A 16517-nucleotide genomic window follows, 5' to 3' on the forward strand; every position below is an offset into this window, starting at 1 on the left:
ACAAAATTGATAAACCATTAGCCAGACTCACCAAAAAAAAAGGGAGAAGACTCAAATCAACAAAATTAGAAATGAAAAAGGAGAAGTAACAACTGGCACTGTAGAAATCCAAAGAATCATGAGGGATTACTACAAGCAACTAAATAACAATAAAATGGACAACCTGGAAGAAATGGACAAATTCTTAGAAAAGCACAACCTTCCAAGGATGAACCAGGAAGAAATAGAAAATATAAACAGACCAATCACAAGCACTGAAATTGAAACTGTGATTAAAAATCTTCCAACAAACAAAAGCCCAGGACCAGATGGCTTCACAAGCGAATTCTATCAAACATTTAGAGAAGAGCTAACACCTTTCCTTCTCAAACTCTTCCAGAATACAGCAGAGGGAGGAACACTCTCAAACTCATTCTACAAGGCCACCATCACCCTGATACCAAAACCAGACAAAGATGTCACAAAAAAAGAAAACTACAGGCCAATATCACTGATGAACATAGATGCAAAAATCCTCAACAAAATACTAGCAAACAGAATCCAACAGCACATTAAACGGATCATACATCATGATCAAGTGGGGTTTATCCCAGGAATGCAAGGATTCTTCAATATATGCACGTCAATCAATGTGATACACCATATTAACAAACTAAAGGATAGAAACCATATGATAATCTCAATAGATGCAGAAAAAGCTTTTTATAAAATTCAACACCCATTTATGATAAAAACTCTCCAGAAAGTAGGCATAGAGAGCACTTACCTCCACGTAATAAAGGCCATATATGACAAACCTAAAGCCAACATCGTTCTCAATGGTGAAAAACTGAAACCATTTCCTCTAAAATCAGGAACAAGACAAGGATGCCCACTCTCACCACTATTATTCAACATACTTTTGGAAGTTTTAGCCACAGCAATCAGAGAAGAAGAAGAAATATAAGGAACCCAAATCAGAAAAGGAGAAGTAAAGCTGTCACTGTTTGCAGATGACATGATACTATACTTAGAGAATCCTAAAGATGCTACCAGAAAACTACTAGAATTAATCAACGAATTTGGTAAAGTAGCAGGATACAAAATTAATGCACAGAAATCTCTTGCATTCCTATACACTAATGATGAAAAATCTGAAAAAGAAATTAAAGAACCACTCCCATTTACCATTGCAACAAAAAGAATAAAATACCTAGGAATAAACCTACCTAAGGAGACAAAAGACCTGTATGCAGAAAACTATAAGACACTGATGAAAGAAATTAAAGATGATATAAACAGACGGAGAGATATACCATGTTTTTGGATTGGAAGAATCAACACTGTGAAAATGACTATTCTACCCAAAGCAATCTACAGATTCAACACAATCCCTATCAAACTACCAATGGGATTTTTCACAGAACTAGAACAAAAAATTGCACAATTTGTATGGAAACACAAAAGACCCCGAATAGCGAAAACAATCTTGAGAACGAAAAATGGAGCTGAAGGACTCAGGCTCCCTGGCTTCAGAGTATATTACAAATCTAGAGTAATCAAGACAGGATGGTACTGGCACAAAAACAGAAATATCAATCAATGGAACAGGATAGAAAGCCCAGAGATAAACCCGTGCACATATGGTCACCTTATCTTTGATAAAGGCGGCAAGAGTACACAATGGAGAAAAGACAGCCTCTTCAATAAGTGGTGCTGGGAAAACTGGACAGCTACATGTAAAAGAATGAAATTAGAACACTCCCTAACACCGTACACAAAAATAAACTCGAAATGGATTAAAGACCTAAATGCCAGACAGTATAAAACTCTCAGTGGAAAACATAGGCAGCACACTCTTTGACATAAATCACAGCAAGATCTTGTTTGATCCACCTCCTAGAGTAATGTAAATAAAAACAAAAAGAAACAAATGGGACCTAATGAAACTTCAAAGCTTTTGCACAGCAAAGGAAACCATAAACAAGACGAAAAGACAGCCCTCAGAATGGGAGAAAATATTTGCAAATGAAGCAATGGACAAAGGATTAATCTCCAAAATATACAAGCAGCTCATGCAGCTCAATATCAAAACAATGAACAACCCAATCCAAAAATGGGCAGAAGATCTAAATAGACATTTCTCCAATGAAGATATACAGACTGCCAACAAACACATGAAAGGATGCTCAACCTCACTAATCATTAGAGAAACGTAAATCAAAACTACAATGAGGTATCACCTCACACAGGTAGAATGGTCATCATCAAAAAATCTACAAACAATAAATGCTGGAGAGGGTGTGGAGAAAAGTGAACCCTCTTGCACTGTTGGTGGGAACGTAAATTGATGCAGCCACTATTGAGAACAGTATGCAGGTTCCTTAAAAAACTAAAAATAGAACTACCATATGACCCAGCAATCCCACTACTGGGCATATACCCTGAGAAAACCATCATTCAAAAAGAGTCATGTACCACAATGTTCATTGCAGCACTATTTACAATAGCCAGGACATGGAAGCAACCTAAGCGTCCACTGACAGATGAATAGATAAAGAAGATATGGCACATATATACAATGGAATATTACTCAGCCATGAAAAGAAAGGAAATTGAGTTATTTGTAGTGAGGTGGATGGACCTAGAGTGTGTCATACAGAGTGAAGTAAGTCAGAAAGAGAAAAACAAATACCATATGCTAACACATATATGTGGAATCTTAAAAAAAAAAAATGGTTCTGAAGAACCTAGGGGCAGGACAGGAATAAAGCAGACACAGAGAATGGACTTGAGGACATGGAGAGGGGGAAGGGTACGCTGGGATGAAGTGAGAGAGTAGCACTGACATATATACACTACCAAATGTAAAACAGATAGTTAGTGGGAAGCAGCTTCATTGCACGGGGGGAGATCAGCTCGGTGCTTTGTGACCACGTAGAGGGGTGGGAGGGAGACGCAAGAGGGAGGGGTATGGGGATATATGTATACATATAGCTCTTTCACTTTGTTATACAGCAGAAACTAACACAACATTGTAAAGCAATTATACTCCAATAAAGATATTTTTAAAAAGTAACAAAAAAATAAATTAAAAAAATAACAAAAATAAAAATCCCCTTGTCCCTCCTGCAGTTGACCACTGTGAGTAGCAGATGATCGGAAAAAAGTGAAATCATTTGCACTGGTATGGGGCACACCAATTTTATGATTATAAGGGATGGCAATAACTCCAGAACCTGGGGAGGGAACACTTTAGACCCTGGGAAGTAAGTACTTAAGGAAGGGGAGGAACTAATGCTTCCTTCCACCTCTAGATCCAGCATTGCACCTTGGCAAAACAATTATATGGTCCACCTGAGGCAAGCAGCCGCTGCAGCTGACAATCTGACCTACTGTTGGATTTCTCATCATTGTCTTTGTGCTATGATAACTGAATAATTCATGTAAATATGGAAGGCCTTGAACTATTCTGCTTTGCCTAGCCTCTCTTCATAAGGGTATAAAAACATGGACCAGCACAACTTTTTTCAATATGACAAATACAAATGCATGTTTTCCTTGATGTCCAAGTGATCTTGAGCTACGTGTTAACAATCAAGGCTGCAACTACTCAGTGACACTTTCCCATGTGATATATGCAAAACAATGTCATGGTGATCCAAATCAAGTTTAACAATAAATCCAAACTAGAGTGACCTGTGTCTCTTGGTTTTATATGCTTGTCTATAGGGAACAGGCCACGGAATATCTCTCAGTTGGGTTTCTTTCTTGGCCCATCTATTATATATGTCCCTGTAATTACAGATAACAGCACCAAAGATTAACAGGTAAACTTAAAGTTCCTTGTGCAGGCCATAATGGAGAATATCCTGGGCTTACACTACATCTTGGATTTCTGAAATAAGACCTACTGGTCTCCCCTGGGATTTAGTCACAGTTGCCTGACTCTGGGACTCTGGAGTCATAGCTGAAGTCAATATTGCCAGTTGGCCTCATCCTCCTTTTGGGAGCGATATTAATAGCTTTAGTTGATTGCTGTATGACACAAATTGAATATATTTGGTCCTAGCCTCTGCTGATTAAATGAATCAGTGTGATGAAGAAGCATCATACTCATGTGATAATTTGTCAGAAGCCAAGGTGGTAGGACCAAAAGGTGAAATGTTGGGAAAGGCAGTTCTCTACAGGTTTTTCATGGCCTTACCTTTCCTGCTGGGAATGACAAGATTATAAGGCCCTGACACTCTATCTGGGCCACTCTCAGGGTTGTGTTTACAATGAGCAACACTGTGAGATAATGTCTCCCTCCAGAACAAAGAGGTTGCTTACTGCTTGCTATAAAATGCAGAGTCCCCAGATTCAGAGTCTGTCTCCTGTAACACAACCTGCCCTTTGTGTAGGTATCCAGCTTGGCCTTCTGTGTTGCTGGCGTGTGTCTTGGAGGTCAAGGGGAAGTGACATAAACATGCTAATGCTCATGCTGCTTGTTGTGCAATGAATAATAAAGTCCTTAGGGTCTCTGACCCAAGACCCAAGCCTTTAGTCTTCTACCAGCATTCGCAAAACAAGACCAAGCTAAAAACATTTTAGCTTGAAGAAGAGAAAAATCAAATTCCACAATCACTCCTCTTACATTTTCCTTTATACAGATTTCAGCTATATTTTAAATGTTTTCTTCTTTCCATGATAATACCCTTTTTTCTCCCCCCTCCCTCTTTTTTTTTTTTTTTTTTTTTTGCGGTACGCGGGCCTCTCACTGTTGCAGAGCACAGGCTCCGGACGTGCAGGCTCAGCGGCCATGGCTCATGGGCCCAGCCGCTCTGTGGCATGTGGGATCTTCCCAGACCGGGGCACGAACCCGTGTCCCCTGCATCGGCAGGCGGACTCTCAACCACTGCGCCACCAGGGAAGACCCCCAACTCCCTCTTCCTCTCAGTCTTTTTCATTTTGTTCTTGGTCTCTTCTCTGAGCTCAGGCTGTGCAATGTGTTCCACAGAATAAAGGGTTTCCCCTTTCTGTTCCAGTTCCCTACAGCAGCACTAGCAGAGAGCCGGGACAGAAACAAATTAAATATTTCTTAATATGCTGCTATGAGAACTATTAAATGGCTCACAAAGACCATCCAAAAAGCCTGTTGGTCAAACAAAGCAAGTTTATTAAATTCGCTGCAGTGAGGGTTTAACAGGGTTTTGATAGTGTCTTAATAGGGGAAAGGTAGGGAAGAGTACATTCAGGATTTGGGGGTGAAAGCTCAAGTAGTTTAAGAGGGTTCTCCCCCTCCAAGATGGGGAATGGGATAGGATTAGGCAAAATTTGTGATGTAATGGTTTAAGAATGATGGACATGGGGTCTTGAAGTAAGCCTCATGAATAATCTATCCTGATAAATATAATGTTCGCCCTAACAATCAAAATGTTCACCTTAAAAACCAAATGTTTAAAAAAAAAAAAAAAAAAAACAAATGTTTATTTAGATAAACTGACTGCAGAAATTTCCTGGAGCAAAAAGTTATATTGACATAAGCAATCTTAGTTCTCAATCCCAAAGGTTAACATAGGTGGTCTCAGTTCTCAAGACAAAAATGAAAAGTGATCAGCTAAAACTAAACAAATCTTCAAAAGCTGTAAAAAAAAAAAAAAAGGGTATGGGTGTGGGAGGAGAAATAGATATCTCACCCAATATGAACTGCTCTAAATTTTATAGTTAAAATAAACAACTTATTAATATTTAGCCAATCAATTATACAGTAAATTAATCTAACAAAGAAATGAATTCAGGCAAAATGGCCTGCTTCTAATGTAAGTGTTGCATAAAATTTGGTCTTTGGCCTCCTTTTCTTCTCTCTATATCTTCTTCCTCAAACTTAACCATGGCTTCACCTACTATCTATAAGTTTACTCCTAATCTTAGACTTACTCCTTGATATCTCTTTCAAATTAAAAATTATATTTTCCAAGGAAGACACACAGATGACCAATATATGAAAAGATGCTCAATATCACTAATCATCAGAAAAATGCAAATCAAAATCACAATGAGATGTCACCTCACACCTGTCAGAATGGCTATTATCAAAAAGACAACAAATAACAAGTGTTGGCAAGGATGTGGAGAAATGGGAATCCTTGTGCATTGTTGGTGGGAATGTAAATAGGTGTAGGTGCTATGGAAAACAGTACAAAGGTTCCTCAGAAAATTAAAAATAGAACTACCATATGATCCAGCAATTCCACTTTTGGGTATTTATCCAAAGAATATGAAAACACTAATTTGAAAAGATATCTGCACTCCCATGTTCACTGCAACGTTATTTACAGTAGCCAAAATAAGGAAATAACCTAAGTGTCCATCAATGGATGAATGTATAAAGAAGATGTGGTATATATACTGTGGAATATTATTCAGCCATAAAAAAGAATGGAATCTTGCCATTTGCAACAACATGGATGGACCTAGAGAGCATTATGCTAAGTGAAATAAGTCAGACAGAGAAAGACAGATACCATATGACTTCTCTTATATGTGAAGTCTAAGAACAAAAACGAAAAAACCCCAAACAAAAGTTCATAGCTACAGAAAACAGATTGGTGGTTCTCGGAGGTGGGGGGTGGGAGAAATGGGTTAATTGTTCGGGTTTTTTTAGTTTAAATAAATTGAATTAAAAAAATTTTGTTTGTTTGTTTTTGTCCTCTGAGGCCTTTTATTTGCACGTATGTATTACATCCCTAGAAAAAGAATCCAAGGATTTTCCCTCCTGTGTGTTTTCGTCTTGCTTCTTCATGGTCCATGACGCCAGCTGAGGTTGTCAGTACAATGAAACCAAACTGACGGGACGGGAGCAGGTTATTCTGCCATTTTTCTAGATCTTTGAGTTGCACATCAAACCTGGGGCTGATCACTCCACACTTATTTATCCTGCCTGTGAGGTTCACAACAATTTTCCCAGCCCTGTGATCATCGATGATTTCAAATTCGCCAACGTAACCATGCTTCATCATCACAGTGAGAAACCTGACGATGACTTTGGAGCATGGCCTAATAAGAACCTGGCGTTTGCCTCTCTTTTCGGCATTGTTGATACTCTTGAGAGCATCAGCCAGGGCATTCATGTGCACCATTATGGTGGCATGGAAAGATGGTGGAAAGAAAAGCTGAATTAAAAATGTTTTAAATTATATTTCTAACTGCCTATTTCAACTGGATGTTCTGATTAATTTTCCTGAAAAGATACTTACTCCTCCACAATTATCTAACGATATCACCATCCTCCTGGTCAATGAAGCTAAAACCTTTACAGTAATTTTTAATTTTTGCCTTTCCTTGCTCCCCTTATTCAAAATTGTTCACCATATCACAGATCCAAAGGATTCTCCAAGGCAGTGCTACTCAAAGTGCTGGTCCAGTGAAGAGGTTAAGAACTTATGCAAGGATGTAAACCAACCAGTTTTCCGTCACGGAGAAGTCCCATTCCTGTGGACTTAACAGTGCACTTAGTAAAACAGTTGACTGCTATTCTGAACCAAGCTTGTTACCAAAGTAACAGAAACCCAAGGTAACCCAGAAACAGCTTGCTGAACAACTGCCAGCCTGACCATATCTCATCCCAAAAAAGGTTAGAAAATATTATCCTAAATGTGGACCTTTACATGGGAGACAACACTTTAGTATGACAATGAAGGTCATATGGTCATCTTTTTGCTTTAATTCCAATTTTTGGATAATTTTTCTTAATATATTCTTGTTTCCTCTTTTTTCACTAAGCACTATGTTTTCAAGTTCCATCCATGTGAATATATACACATTTACTCTTTACTTTTCTAACAGCTGCATAACATTCCATGGCACCTCTCCCAGTGATGGACATTCCAATTCTCTTTTACCAGAATGAATTCTGCAAGAACATCTTCACATATGTCTCCTAGTTTGGGCTCTCCTTACTCTTTTCCAAAATTTTAAAACAGTTTCCTGTCTTCTTATTCTTAACTGCTCCCTAATTCAACTCTCCCTCTGCTCCCAGCAGTTCCAAAACCTTTGATAGCTTCCCATGTTACAGAATTAAACACTTATTTCATTGTGGTGGCCAAGGTTCTGATCCTAATTATCTGGCTTTATGTCTTACTATTCATATTGTATTCTCCAGCCAAATAGAAATACTATTTTCTGGTCTTCTCATATATTTCTAACTTTCCTGTTCATCAAGCCTTTGCTCTTATTATTATACTCCTCTTTTTTTTTAATTAAATTTATTTATTTATTTTTGGCTGCATTGGGTCTTCGTTGCTGCACGTGGGCTTTCTCTAGTTGTGGCGAGCAGGGGCTACTCTTCGTTGCGGTGTGCGGGCTTCTCATTGCGGTGGCTTCTCTTGTTGCAGAGCACGGGCTCTAGGAGCACAGGCTTCAGTAGTCGTGGCATGCAGGCTCAGTAGTTGTGGCTTGTGGGCTCTAGAGCACAGGCTCAGTAGTTGTGGCGCAGAGGCTTAGTTGCTCCACAGCATATGAGATCTTCCCGGACCAGGGATCGAACTCGTGTCCCCTGCATTGGCAGGCAGATTTTCAACCACTGTGCCACCAGGGAAATTCCTGTACTCCCTCTTGAACGCATTTCCTCCCATTTGTAAATCCAGCTTTTGTGGTATTATTACACCTAGATTATATTTATTCATATACTTGTCTTGTGCTAGTCCCATAAGACTATACCTCTTTTATGCTAGTTATTTCCAACAATCATCAGCATAGTGCTTCATATGCCACATGTCCTCTTTATATACATGCTTAACTGAATAGTAACTCCTAAAAATAAGGAACTGTGGGTACAAAGAGACAAAAGACTTGATTCTGGCCCCAGGAGTTCATAGGATCATTTGCATGGAACCCTCACGGAGCCTTAGAATAGAGATTGGAACTAAGAGTAGGAATTAAGCTAGGCCTTAGGAAAAAAGGTCAGGTCTTAGGTAACATATTCCTTGTTACAGTGCTTTCCATGGTAGGAATGATATAACATTAATAACTAACAGAAATGAATACTTACTATGTGCCAAGCACTGTTTTATGGAATTTACATGTACTGGCTTTTAATCTTCACAGCAGTTCAGTAAGGTAGGTAATAATATCATCATCTTCCATTTACAGAGGAGAAAACTGAATCCCAGATAAGTTGAAACATTTGCTCAAGATTGTATAACTAGTAAATGGTAGGTGTATGTATAGAACCCATGTAGTCTGTTTTCCTAACTTGCACCCTTAACTTACTCTGTCTTTACTAACAGAAAGGATATTCTGTTTGGATGAGGTGTAAAAGTTTCACCAAGAACTAAAGTAAAGATACTTTTCTCAGGACTCTACACAAGTCTGAGAATCAACAAAGGAGAATCAACAGATTTCCCTTTTATGAAAATTGACTGTGGACCAAGGGCCAGAAGTTTATGAGATATAATGCAAATGTCAAATCCTACTGTTTTAGAAGGCACTCAGTAGATTATAGTGATTGTTCTCCTTAGCCTTAACTTTTTTACATGGGAATAATAATGGACTGAAAGCTCCTGGAGAGAAGCAATTGCCATTATAACTGCAATTTTCAGCACAATTTCTGGTGTGAAATAACTAATAATAACAATAACTAACGTTTAGTAGTGTTTATTATTTGCTAGTGTTAAAGTAAAATAAAATGGAGACCAAGCTTGAAAATCCTCCAAGCAAACAAAACCAGTTAGGCTGCATAAGTTAAACTTAATCTATTGATAGCTTATTTCATGAACTTAAGCAAAAGGTAACATTATTTCTTGTATATGCCTCTGATAACAATAAGCAGAACTTAAATCATCTTCTAAAATAGTATAAGATAAACACTTTTAACCAGTCTCCTGTCATCTGTAAACTCCCACTGTAACAACGAATCATCGTAAATGTTAAACAACTTCCTCATTCTCACTTTAAAAACCATCCTGTAACTACATGCCTCTGAGCTTCTAACCACTTTCAGTTTGAAGTCTCTCTGTTCACAAATAGCTTATTTGTCACTCAATAAAATATTCGTATCAAATAAATCTCTCTGAATTTTCTTTTGACAGTTTTTGGTGTCAGAAGTGGGACCTACAGAAGATCCCTGATTAGTCAAGAGGCTGGTGAGTAAACAAGTGCCAGTACTCATGGAGCCCATTATGCTCACTGTTTTCTCACTGACCAAGAAGTTTCACAGTACACCTCTCTTGAATCCAAGCTTCACTCCCTTTCGTGTTGAGCTCTCCAATTTTATTGAGCAACTATTGTTGAAACTTTTTGATAAGTCACCCTATTCTGTTCAAAAAGGGGCGGGAGTGTAATTTCCTGTGTTTCAGAACAGCTGTTCAAAAACAGGACCCCTCAGAGTTAAGATGTCCTGGAGAATCTAAGGTGAAGATGGGTTCCACCTGGTCCAAATCACAGACCAGGATCTTGTGCCTTTTGGAAAAATGGGTGAACTTTATGAAGGATGACTGGAATTGCAGTGGCCACTTTGGGGAACCTTTAATTTAGATAAGATAGTCCACCTTAGGGACACCCTTAAAAAGAGAATATTCCAAATTTCTCAGAAACGATGGTAGGCAAAAGCTTCTAAAAGACAAAATGACTCCAAAAACAGCTTCTCTAAAAGAATCCTTACAGCACACAGAAAAAAATTTACCAAAAAAATTTTGGTAGAAAGCTCTAGCCATCAGCAGGTAACCTTAATTTATTACATCTGCCAGAAATAATTTGGATCCAGCTATTCTTTTGAGTTTTATATTACTGTACCTGACACATGGTTAAAATTTAAAAATGAAAGTTATACAATCTCTGTTTGTGTCTGTCTATATATTTATGTATATATGAATTCATGTATGGTGTGTGATATTTTTTAAAGAGCTCTATTTAATCTGCTTAAAGGAAAATAAGCACTTATATAAATTAAGTGCTCTTAAAACTCTGAGAAATATAGAAACTAATCCAAATGCTTTTCAAGTTGGTGTGATCTGGAATGATATTTGGTAAATAAAAGCTACTTTAAATGTGTTGGTTTAATAAAATAGGGTTGTCAACATTAAATATAATGCAAATATACAAACATTTCTACCCAGGTTTACTAGTAAAATAAGCTCGTGCTATCTCTATATTATAAAATTTGGCAGCAAGAAAAACAATATAAGATGATGATTAGCTGTTTAATGTTTAATCCAAGCACATTTACTAAAAACAAGTAAATTAAATAGATGTAAGATAAAAGTTTATGCTAAGTTAACTTAAATGATGGATATTCATTATCTATTACATCCTATCTAGATCATTTCCAAATAAGATAATATACTGAAACATTAATTGCTAAACATAAATTTATCATAAGTTTTTGGCTTCTTAATTTTTACAGATAAAAGCTACTTGGGGTTATAATAAACACGCCTTTTGCCAGATTAAAAAACCGTACTATCGAAAATATGAACAGGTCAATTATGAATGTGAATGAAGTTGAATCAGCAACTTAAAAACCTCCCAAAAGTTCAGGACCAGATGGCTTTACAGGTGAATTCTACCAAACATTTAGAAAAAAGTTAGCACCTGTCCTTCTCAAATTATTCCAAAAAATTGCAGAATGAGGAATGCTTCCAAACTCATTCTGTGAGGCCAGCATCACTCTGATACTCAAACCAGACAAAGATATCACAAAAAAAAGAAAATTACAGGCCAATATCACTGATGAACATAAACACAAAAATCCTCAACAAAATATTAGCAAGCTGGGCTTCCCTGGTGGCTCAGTGTTGAGAGTCCACCTGCCGATGCAGGGGACACGGGTTCGTGCCCCGGTCCAGGAGGATCCCACATGCCGTGGAGCAGCTGGGCCCGTGAGCCATGGCCGCTGAGCCTGCGTGTCCGGAGCCTGTGCTCCACAATGGGAGACGCCACAACAGTGACAGGCCCGCGTACCGCAAAAAAAAAAAAAAAAAATTAGCAAGCTGAATTCAGCAGTACATGAAAAGGGTCATACACTATGATCAATGCGGATTTAACCCAGGGATGGGATTGAACTAATCTCATCCTTGAATGTTTCAATATCCACAAAGCAATTAATGTGATACGCCACATTAACAAATTGAAGAAGAAAATCATATCATCTCAATAGATGCAGAAAAAGCTTCTGACAAAATCCAACAACGATTTATGACAAAAAACTCTCAACAAAGTGGGTACAGAGGAAATATACCTCAACATAATAAAGGCCATATATGACAAGCCCACATCTAACATCATACTCAACAGTGAAAAGCTGAAGGCATCTCCTCTAAGATAAGAAACAAGACAAGGATGCTCACTCTTACCACTTCTATAGTATTGGAAGTCCTAGCCACAGCAATCAGACAAGAAAAAGAAATAAAAGGAATCCAAATCAGAAAGGAAGAAGTAAAACCATCACTGTTTGCAGATGACATGATACTACACATAGAAAATCCAAAAGACACTGTCCAAAATCCTACCATAATTCATCAATGAATTCAGTAAGGTTGCAAGATACAAATAAATATACAGAAATCGGTTGCATTTCTGTATACTAACAATGAACTATCAGACAGAGAAATTAAGAAAACAATCCCATTTACAACTGCATCAAAAAGAATAAAATACCTAGGGATAAATATAACTAAGGGGGTAAAAGATCTGTACTCAGAAAACTATAAGGCACTGATGAAAGAAATTGGAGACGACACAAATAGATGGAAAGATACACTGTGTTCATGAATTGAAAGAATTAAAAATGTTAAAATGACCATACTACTCATGGCAATCTACAGATTCAGTGCAATCCCTATCAAAATACCAATGGCATTCTTCACAGAACTAGAAAAAATAATCTTAAATTTTGTATGGAAACACAAAAGACCCTCCAATATCCAAAATAATCTTGAGTAAGAAGGTCACAGATGGAGGTATCATGCTTCCTGATTTCAAACTATACTACAAAGGTACAGAAATCAGAAGAGTATGATACTGGCACAAAAACAGAAGTATAGATTAATGGAACAGAATAGACAGCCCAGAAATATACATTTCTGGTCAATTAATCTATGACAAAGGAGGCAAGAATATACAATGGGGAAAAGACAGTCTCTCCAGTAAGTGTTCCTGGGAAAACTGGAAGCTACATGTAAAGGAATGAAATTAGAACATTTTCTCACACCATACATAAAAATCAATTCAAAATGGATTAGAGGGGCTTCCCTGGTAGCACAGTGGTTAAGAATCTGCCTGCCAATGCAGGGGACACAGGTTCGAGCCCTGGTCCAGGAAGATCCCACATGCTGTGAAGCAACTAAGCCTGTGCACCACAACTACTAAGCCTGTGCTCTAGAGCCCGCGAGCCACAACTACTGAAGCCTGTCCACCTAGAGCCTGTGCTCTGCAACAAGAGAAGCCACCGCAATGAGAAGCTCGTGGCGCCACAATGAAGAGTAGCCCCCACTCACCGCAATTAGAGAAAGCCCGTGCCCAGCAACGAAGACCCAATGCAACAACAACAAAAAATGGATTAGCGACTTGAACGTAAGACCTGAAACCATAAAATTCCTGGAAGAAAACATAGGCAGTATGCTCTCTGACATTGGTCTTAGCAATATTTTAGGGTACGTCTCCTCAGGCAAGGAAAACAAAAGCAAAAATAAACAAGTGGGACTATATACATTAAAAAAAAAAGTACTAAAAAGCTTTTGCACAGCAAAGGAAACAATCAACAAAACAAAAAGGCCATCTACTGAATATAAAGATATTTGCAAACAGTATATCTGATATGGGGTTAATATCCAAAATATACAAAGAACTCATACAATTCAACATTAAAAAAAACAAACAACTCGATTAAAAAATGAGCAGTGGAACTGAATAGATATTTTTCCAAAGAAGACACACAGACAGCCAACAGGTACATGAAAAGATGTTCAATATCACTAATCATCAGGGAAATGCAAATCAAAACCACAGAGATATCACTTCACACCTGTCAGAATGGCTATTATCAAAAAACAACAAATAACAAGTGTAGGCAAGGACGTGGAGAAAAGGGAACCCTTGTGCACTGTTGGTGAGAATGTAAATTGGTGCAGCCACTATGCAAAACAGTATGGAGATTCCTTAAGAAATTAAAAATAGAACTACCATATGATCCAGCAATTCCACTGCTGGAATTCCACAGAAAACAAAAACACTAATTCAAAAAGATATATGCACCCCTATGTTTACTGCAGCATTACTTACAATAGCCAAGACATGGACACAACCTAAGCACCCATCAACAGATGAATGGATAAAGAAGACGTGATATATATTTTAAAATGGAATATTACTCAGCCATTAAAAAGAATGAAATCTAGCCATTTGCAACAATATGGATGGACCTACAGGGCATTATCCTAAGTGAAGTAAGTCAGACAGAGAAAGACAAATACTGTATGATTTCACTTATATGTGGAATCTAAAAAACAAAACTGAACAAACAAAACAGAAATAGTTACAGATACAGAGAACAAAGAGCTGGTTGCCAGAGGGGAGGGGATGGGGGGCAGAAAAAACATAGGTGAGGAAGATTAAGAGGTACAAAACTTCCAGCAGCAAAATAAATGAGTCATGGGTATGAAATGTACAGTGTGGCGAATATAGTCAACAACTATATAATATCTTTATATGGTGACACTGTAACTAGATTTATCATGGTTATCATTTTGAAATTTATAGAAATACTGAATCACTATGTTGTGTAACAGTAACTAACATAGTGTTGTAGATTAATTATACTTCAAAAACAAACAGCAAACAAATTCATAGAAAAAGAGATCAGATTTGTGGTTACCAGAGACAGGGGGAATTGGATGAAGGCAGTCAAAAGCTACAAACTTCCAGTTATAAGATAATAAGTACTAGGGATATAATGCACAACATGATAAATATAATTAACCCTGCTGTATGTTACATATGAAAGCTGTTATGAGAATAATTTCTAAGAGTTATCATAAGAAAAAACCCCTTTTTTCTATTTCTTTAATTTTGTATCTGTATAAAACAATAGATGTTCACTAAACTTATTGTGTATGTAAGTCATTATGCTGTATATTTCAGACTTACACAGTGCCGTATGTCAATTATAGCTCCACAAAACTGTAAGAAAAAATTGTACTGTGAGAAAACGTCTCTAAAAAATATAATTTTTTGTAATTATGTATTCATGAATTTGCTAATCTACTATAGGATGCTGCTATTATGACAGTTCACAACTGCATGCTTCCTAGTTTTCACTGGAAAATAAATGTTAATAAAGGTTAAAATTTATAATCAATATATAAAAAAATACTAGAAACAAGAAAGAAAGAAAACAACTTTGTATACAAAGTATGAGAGGAAAATGGGATGTAATTTTAGAAGAAGAGCATGCAAAGAATATAGGTTGTATTTTTGTTATGGAAAAAAGAAAGTAATTTTGTACAGCAATTTTGTAAAGTAAAATTACTGTTCATTCCAGAATGAGAAAGAGAAAAGGAATAACACAAACTCTAAATGGATATAGAAAGTGCTTGTTTAGAAATTTTATGTTGGAAGGTCAAAGTTAGCTAAAATTATTTATAAGGGTTTTAAAAAATGAGCTCAATAATAAACTGAAACAAACTAGAACGTTTTTACCCTCTGTGTTAAAAGCACAAAGTTTCTTAAATTATTGGTCTGCTTTTAATAAGATACAGTAAGTCCCCTACACATGAACCCTCAAGTTGCAAACTTTCAAAGATGCGAACGTGCATTCGCATGTCCAATCACATAAGTTAGTTCATGTGTCTGGCATACAGTCACATGTGTGCATCCTCTACAAGGGTTGTGTTTTTGCGTACTTCACTGTACAGTACTGTATAGAGTACAGTAGTACAGTATCTTTATCTCAAGCCCAGGATGTCCGGAAGTAAGCGTAAAAGCAGCAGTATACAGCCGATTGTGTTAGTTGGGTACCTAGGCTAACTTTGTTGGACTTATGAACAAATTGGACTTACAAACGCGTTCTCGGAACAGAACTTGTTTGTATGTAGGAGACTTACTGTATTATAAAAGGTTTTTCTTTACCTTTTGTGTAAACTGTCTAGGAACTAAAGATTCTGTGTCTTAGCAAAATAATTTCCTGTGCTTCATGTTACCTAACTACTTAGGAAAACTGAATCTTTACAACATTACAAGAGGTAAGGTTTTTTTGGTTTTGTTTTGTCTTTTAGAACTATGTGACTTTCTGTATTTGCTTTTGAAATCTTTTAGTTGTCACTTTGGCTGAATAGGTAACTAAGTTTTGCTTCACAGTAAAGCATTTACAATCAACTACAGGCCAAAATGCTTTGTCTTTATGGAGATTCATGGAAAGGACCCTGACAAGTACTCTGGAATACAGGTTTCTGATAACTTTAAGCTCATACCACTAAACTGAGTAAGAACTTCTAGAACTCTAATGGAGAAACTGCTTAACTCATAAACCTGCTAACCCAAGATCAAGCAAAACAAGGATTAAT

The 16517-nt window shown here is 37.1% G+C and overlaps 2 protein-coding genes across 8 annotated transcripts in view; both read right to left on the reverse strand.

Annotated features, from left to right (window-relative positions):
* Positions 1-16517, reverse strand: part of AMN1 (antagonist of mitotic exit network 1 homolog) — a 65052-nt gene that overhangs the window by 45236 nt on the left and 3299 nt on the right. The window lies entirely within an intron of this gene.
* Positions 6650-7115, reverse strand: LOC101273532 (40S ribosomal protein S15a-like). The gene has a single exon (XM_033430136.2). It carries the CDS (start codon positions 7098-7100, stop codon positions 6708-6710), a length of 393 nt encoding a protein of 130 aa, XP_033286027.1. The 5' UTR covers positions 7101-7115; the 3' UTR covers positions 6650-6707.

Source organism: Orcinus orca, chromosome 11, assembly GCF_937001465.1.
Source record: "Orcinus orca chromosome 11, mOrcOrc1.1, whole genome shotgun sequence".
In the NCBI taxonomy this organism is placed as follows: domain Eukaryota; kingdom Metazoa; phylum Chordata; class Mammalia; order Artiodactyla; family Delphinidae; genus Orcinus; species Orcinus orca.

Excerpts from the sequence above, each read along its gene's own strand:
- LOC101273532 (XM_033430136.2), bottom strand. The coding sequence starts at position 7,100 with ATGGTGCACATGAATGCCCTGGCTGATGCTCTCAAGAGTATCAACAAT.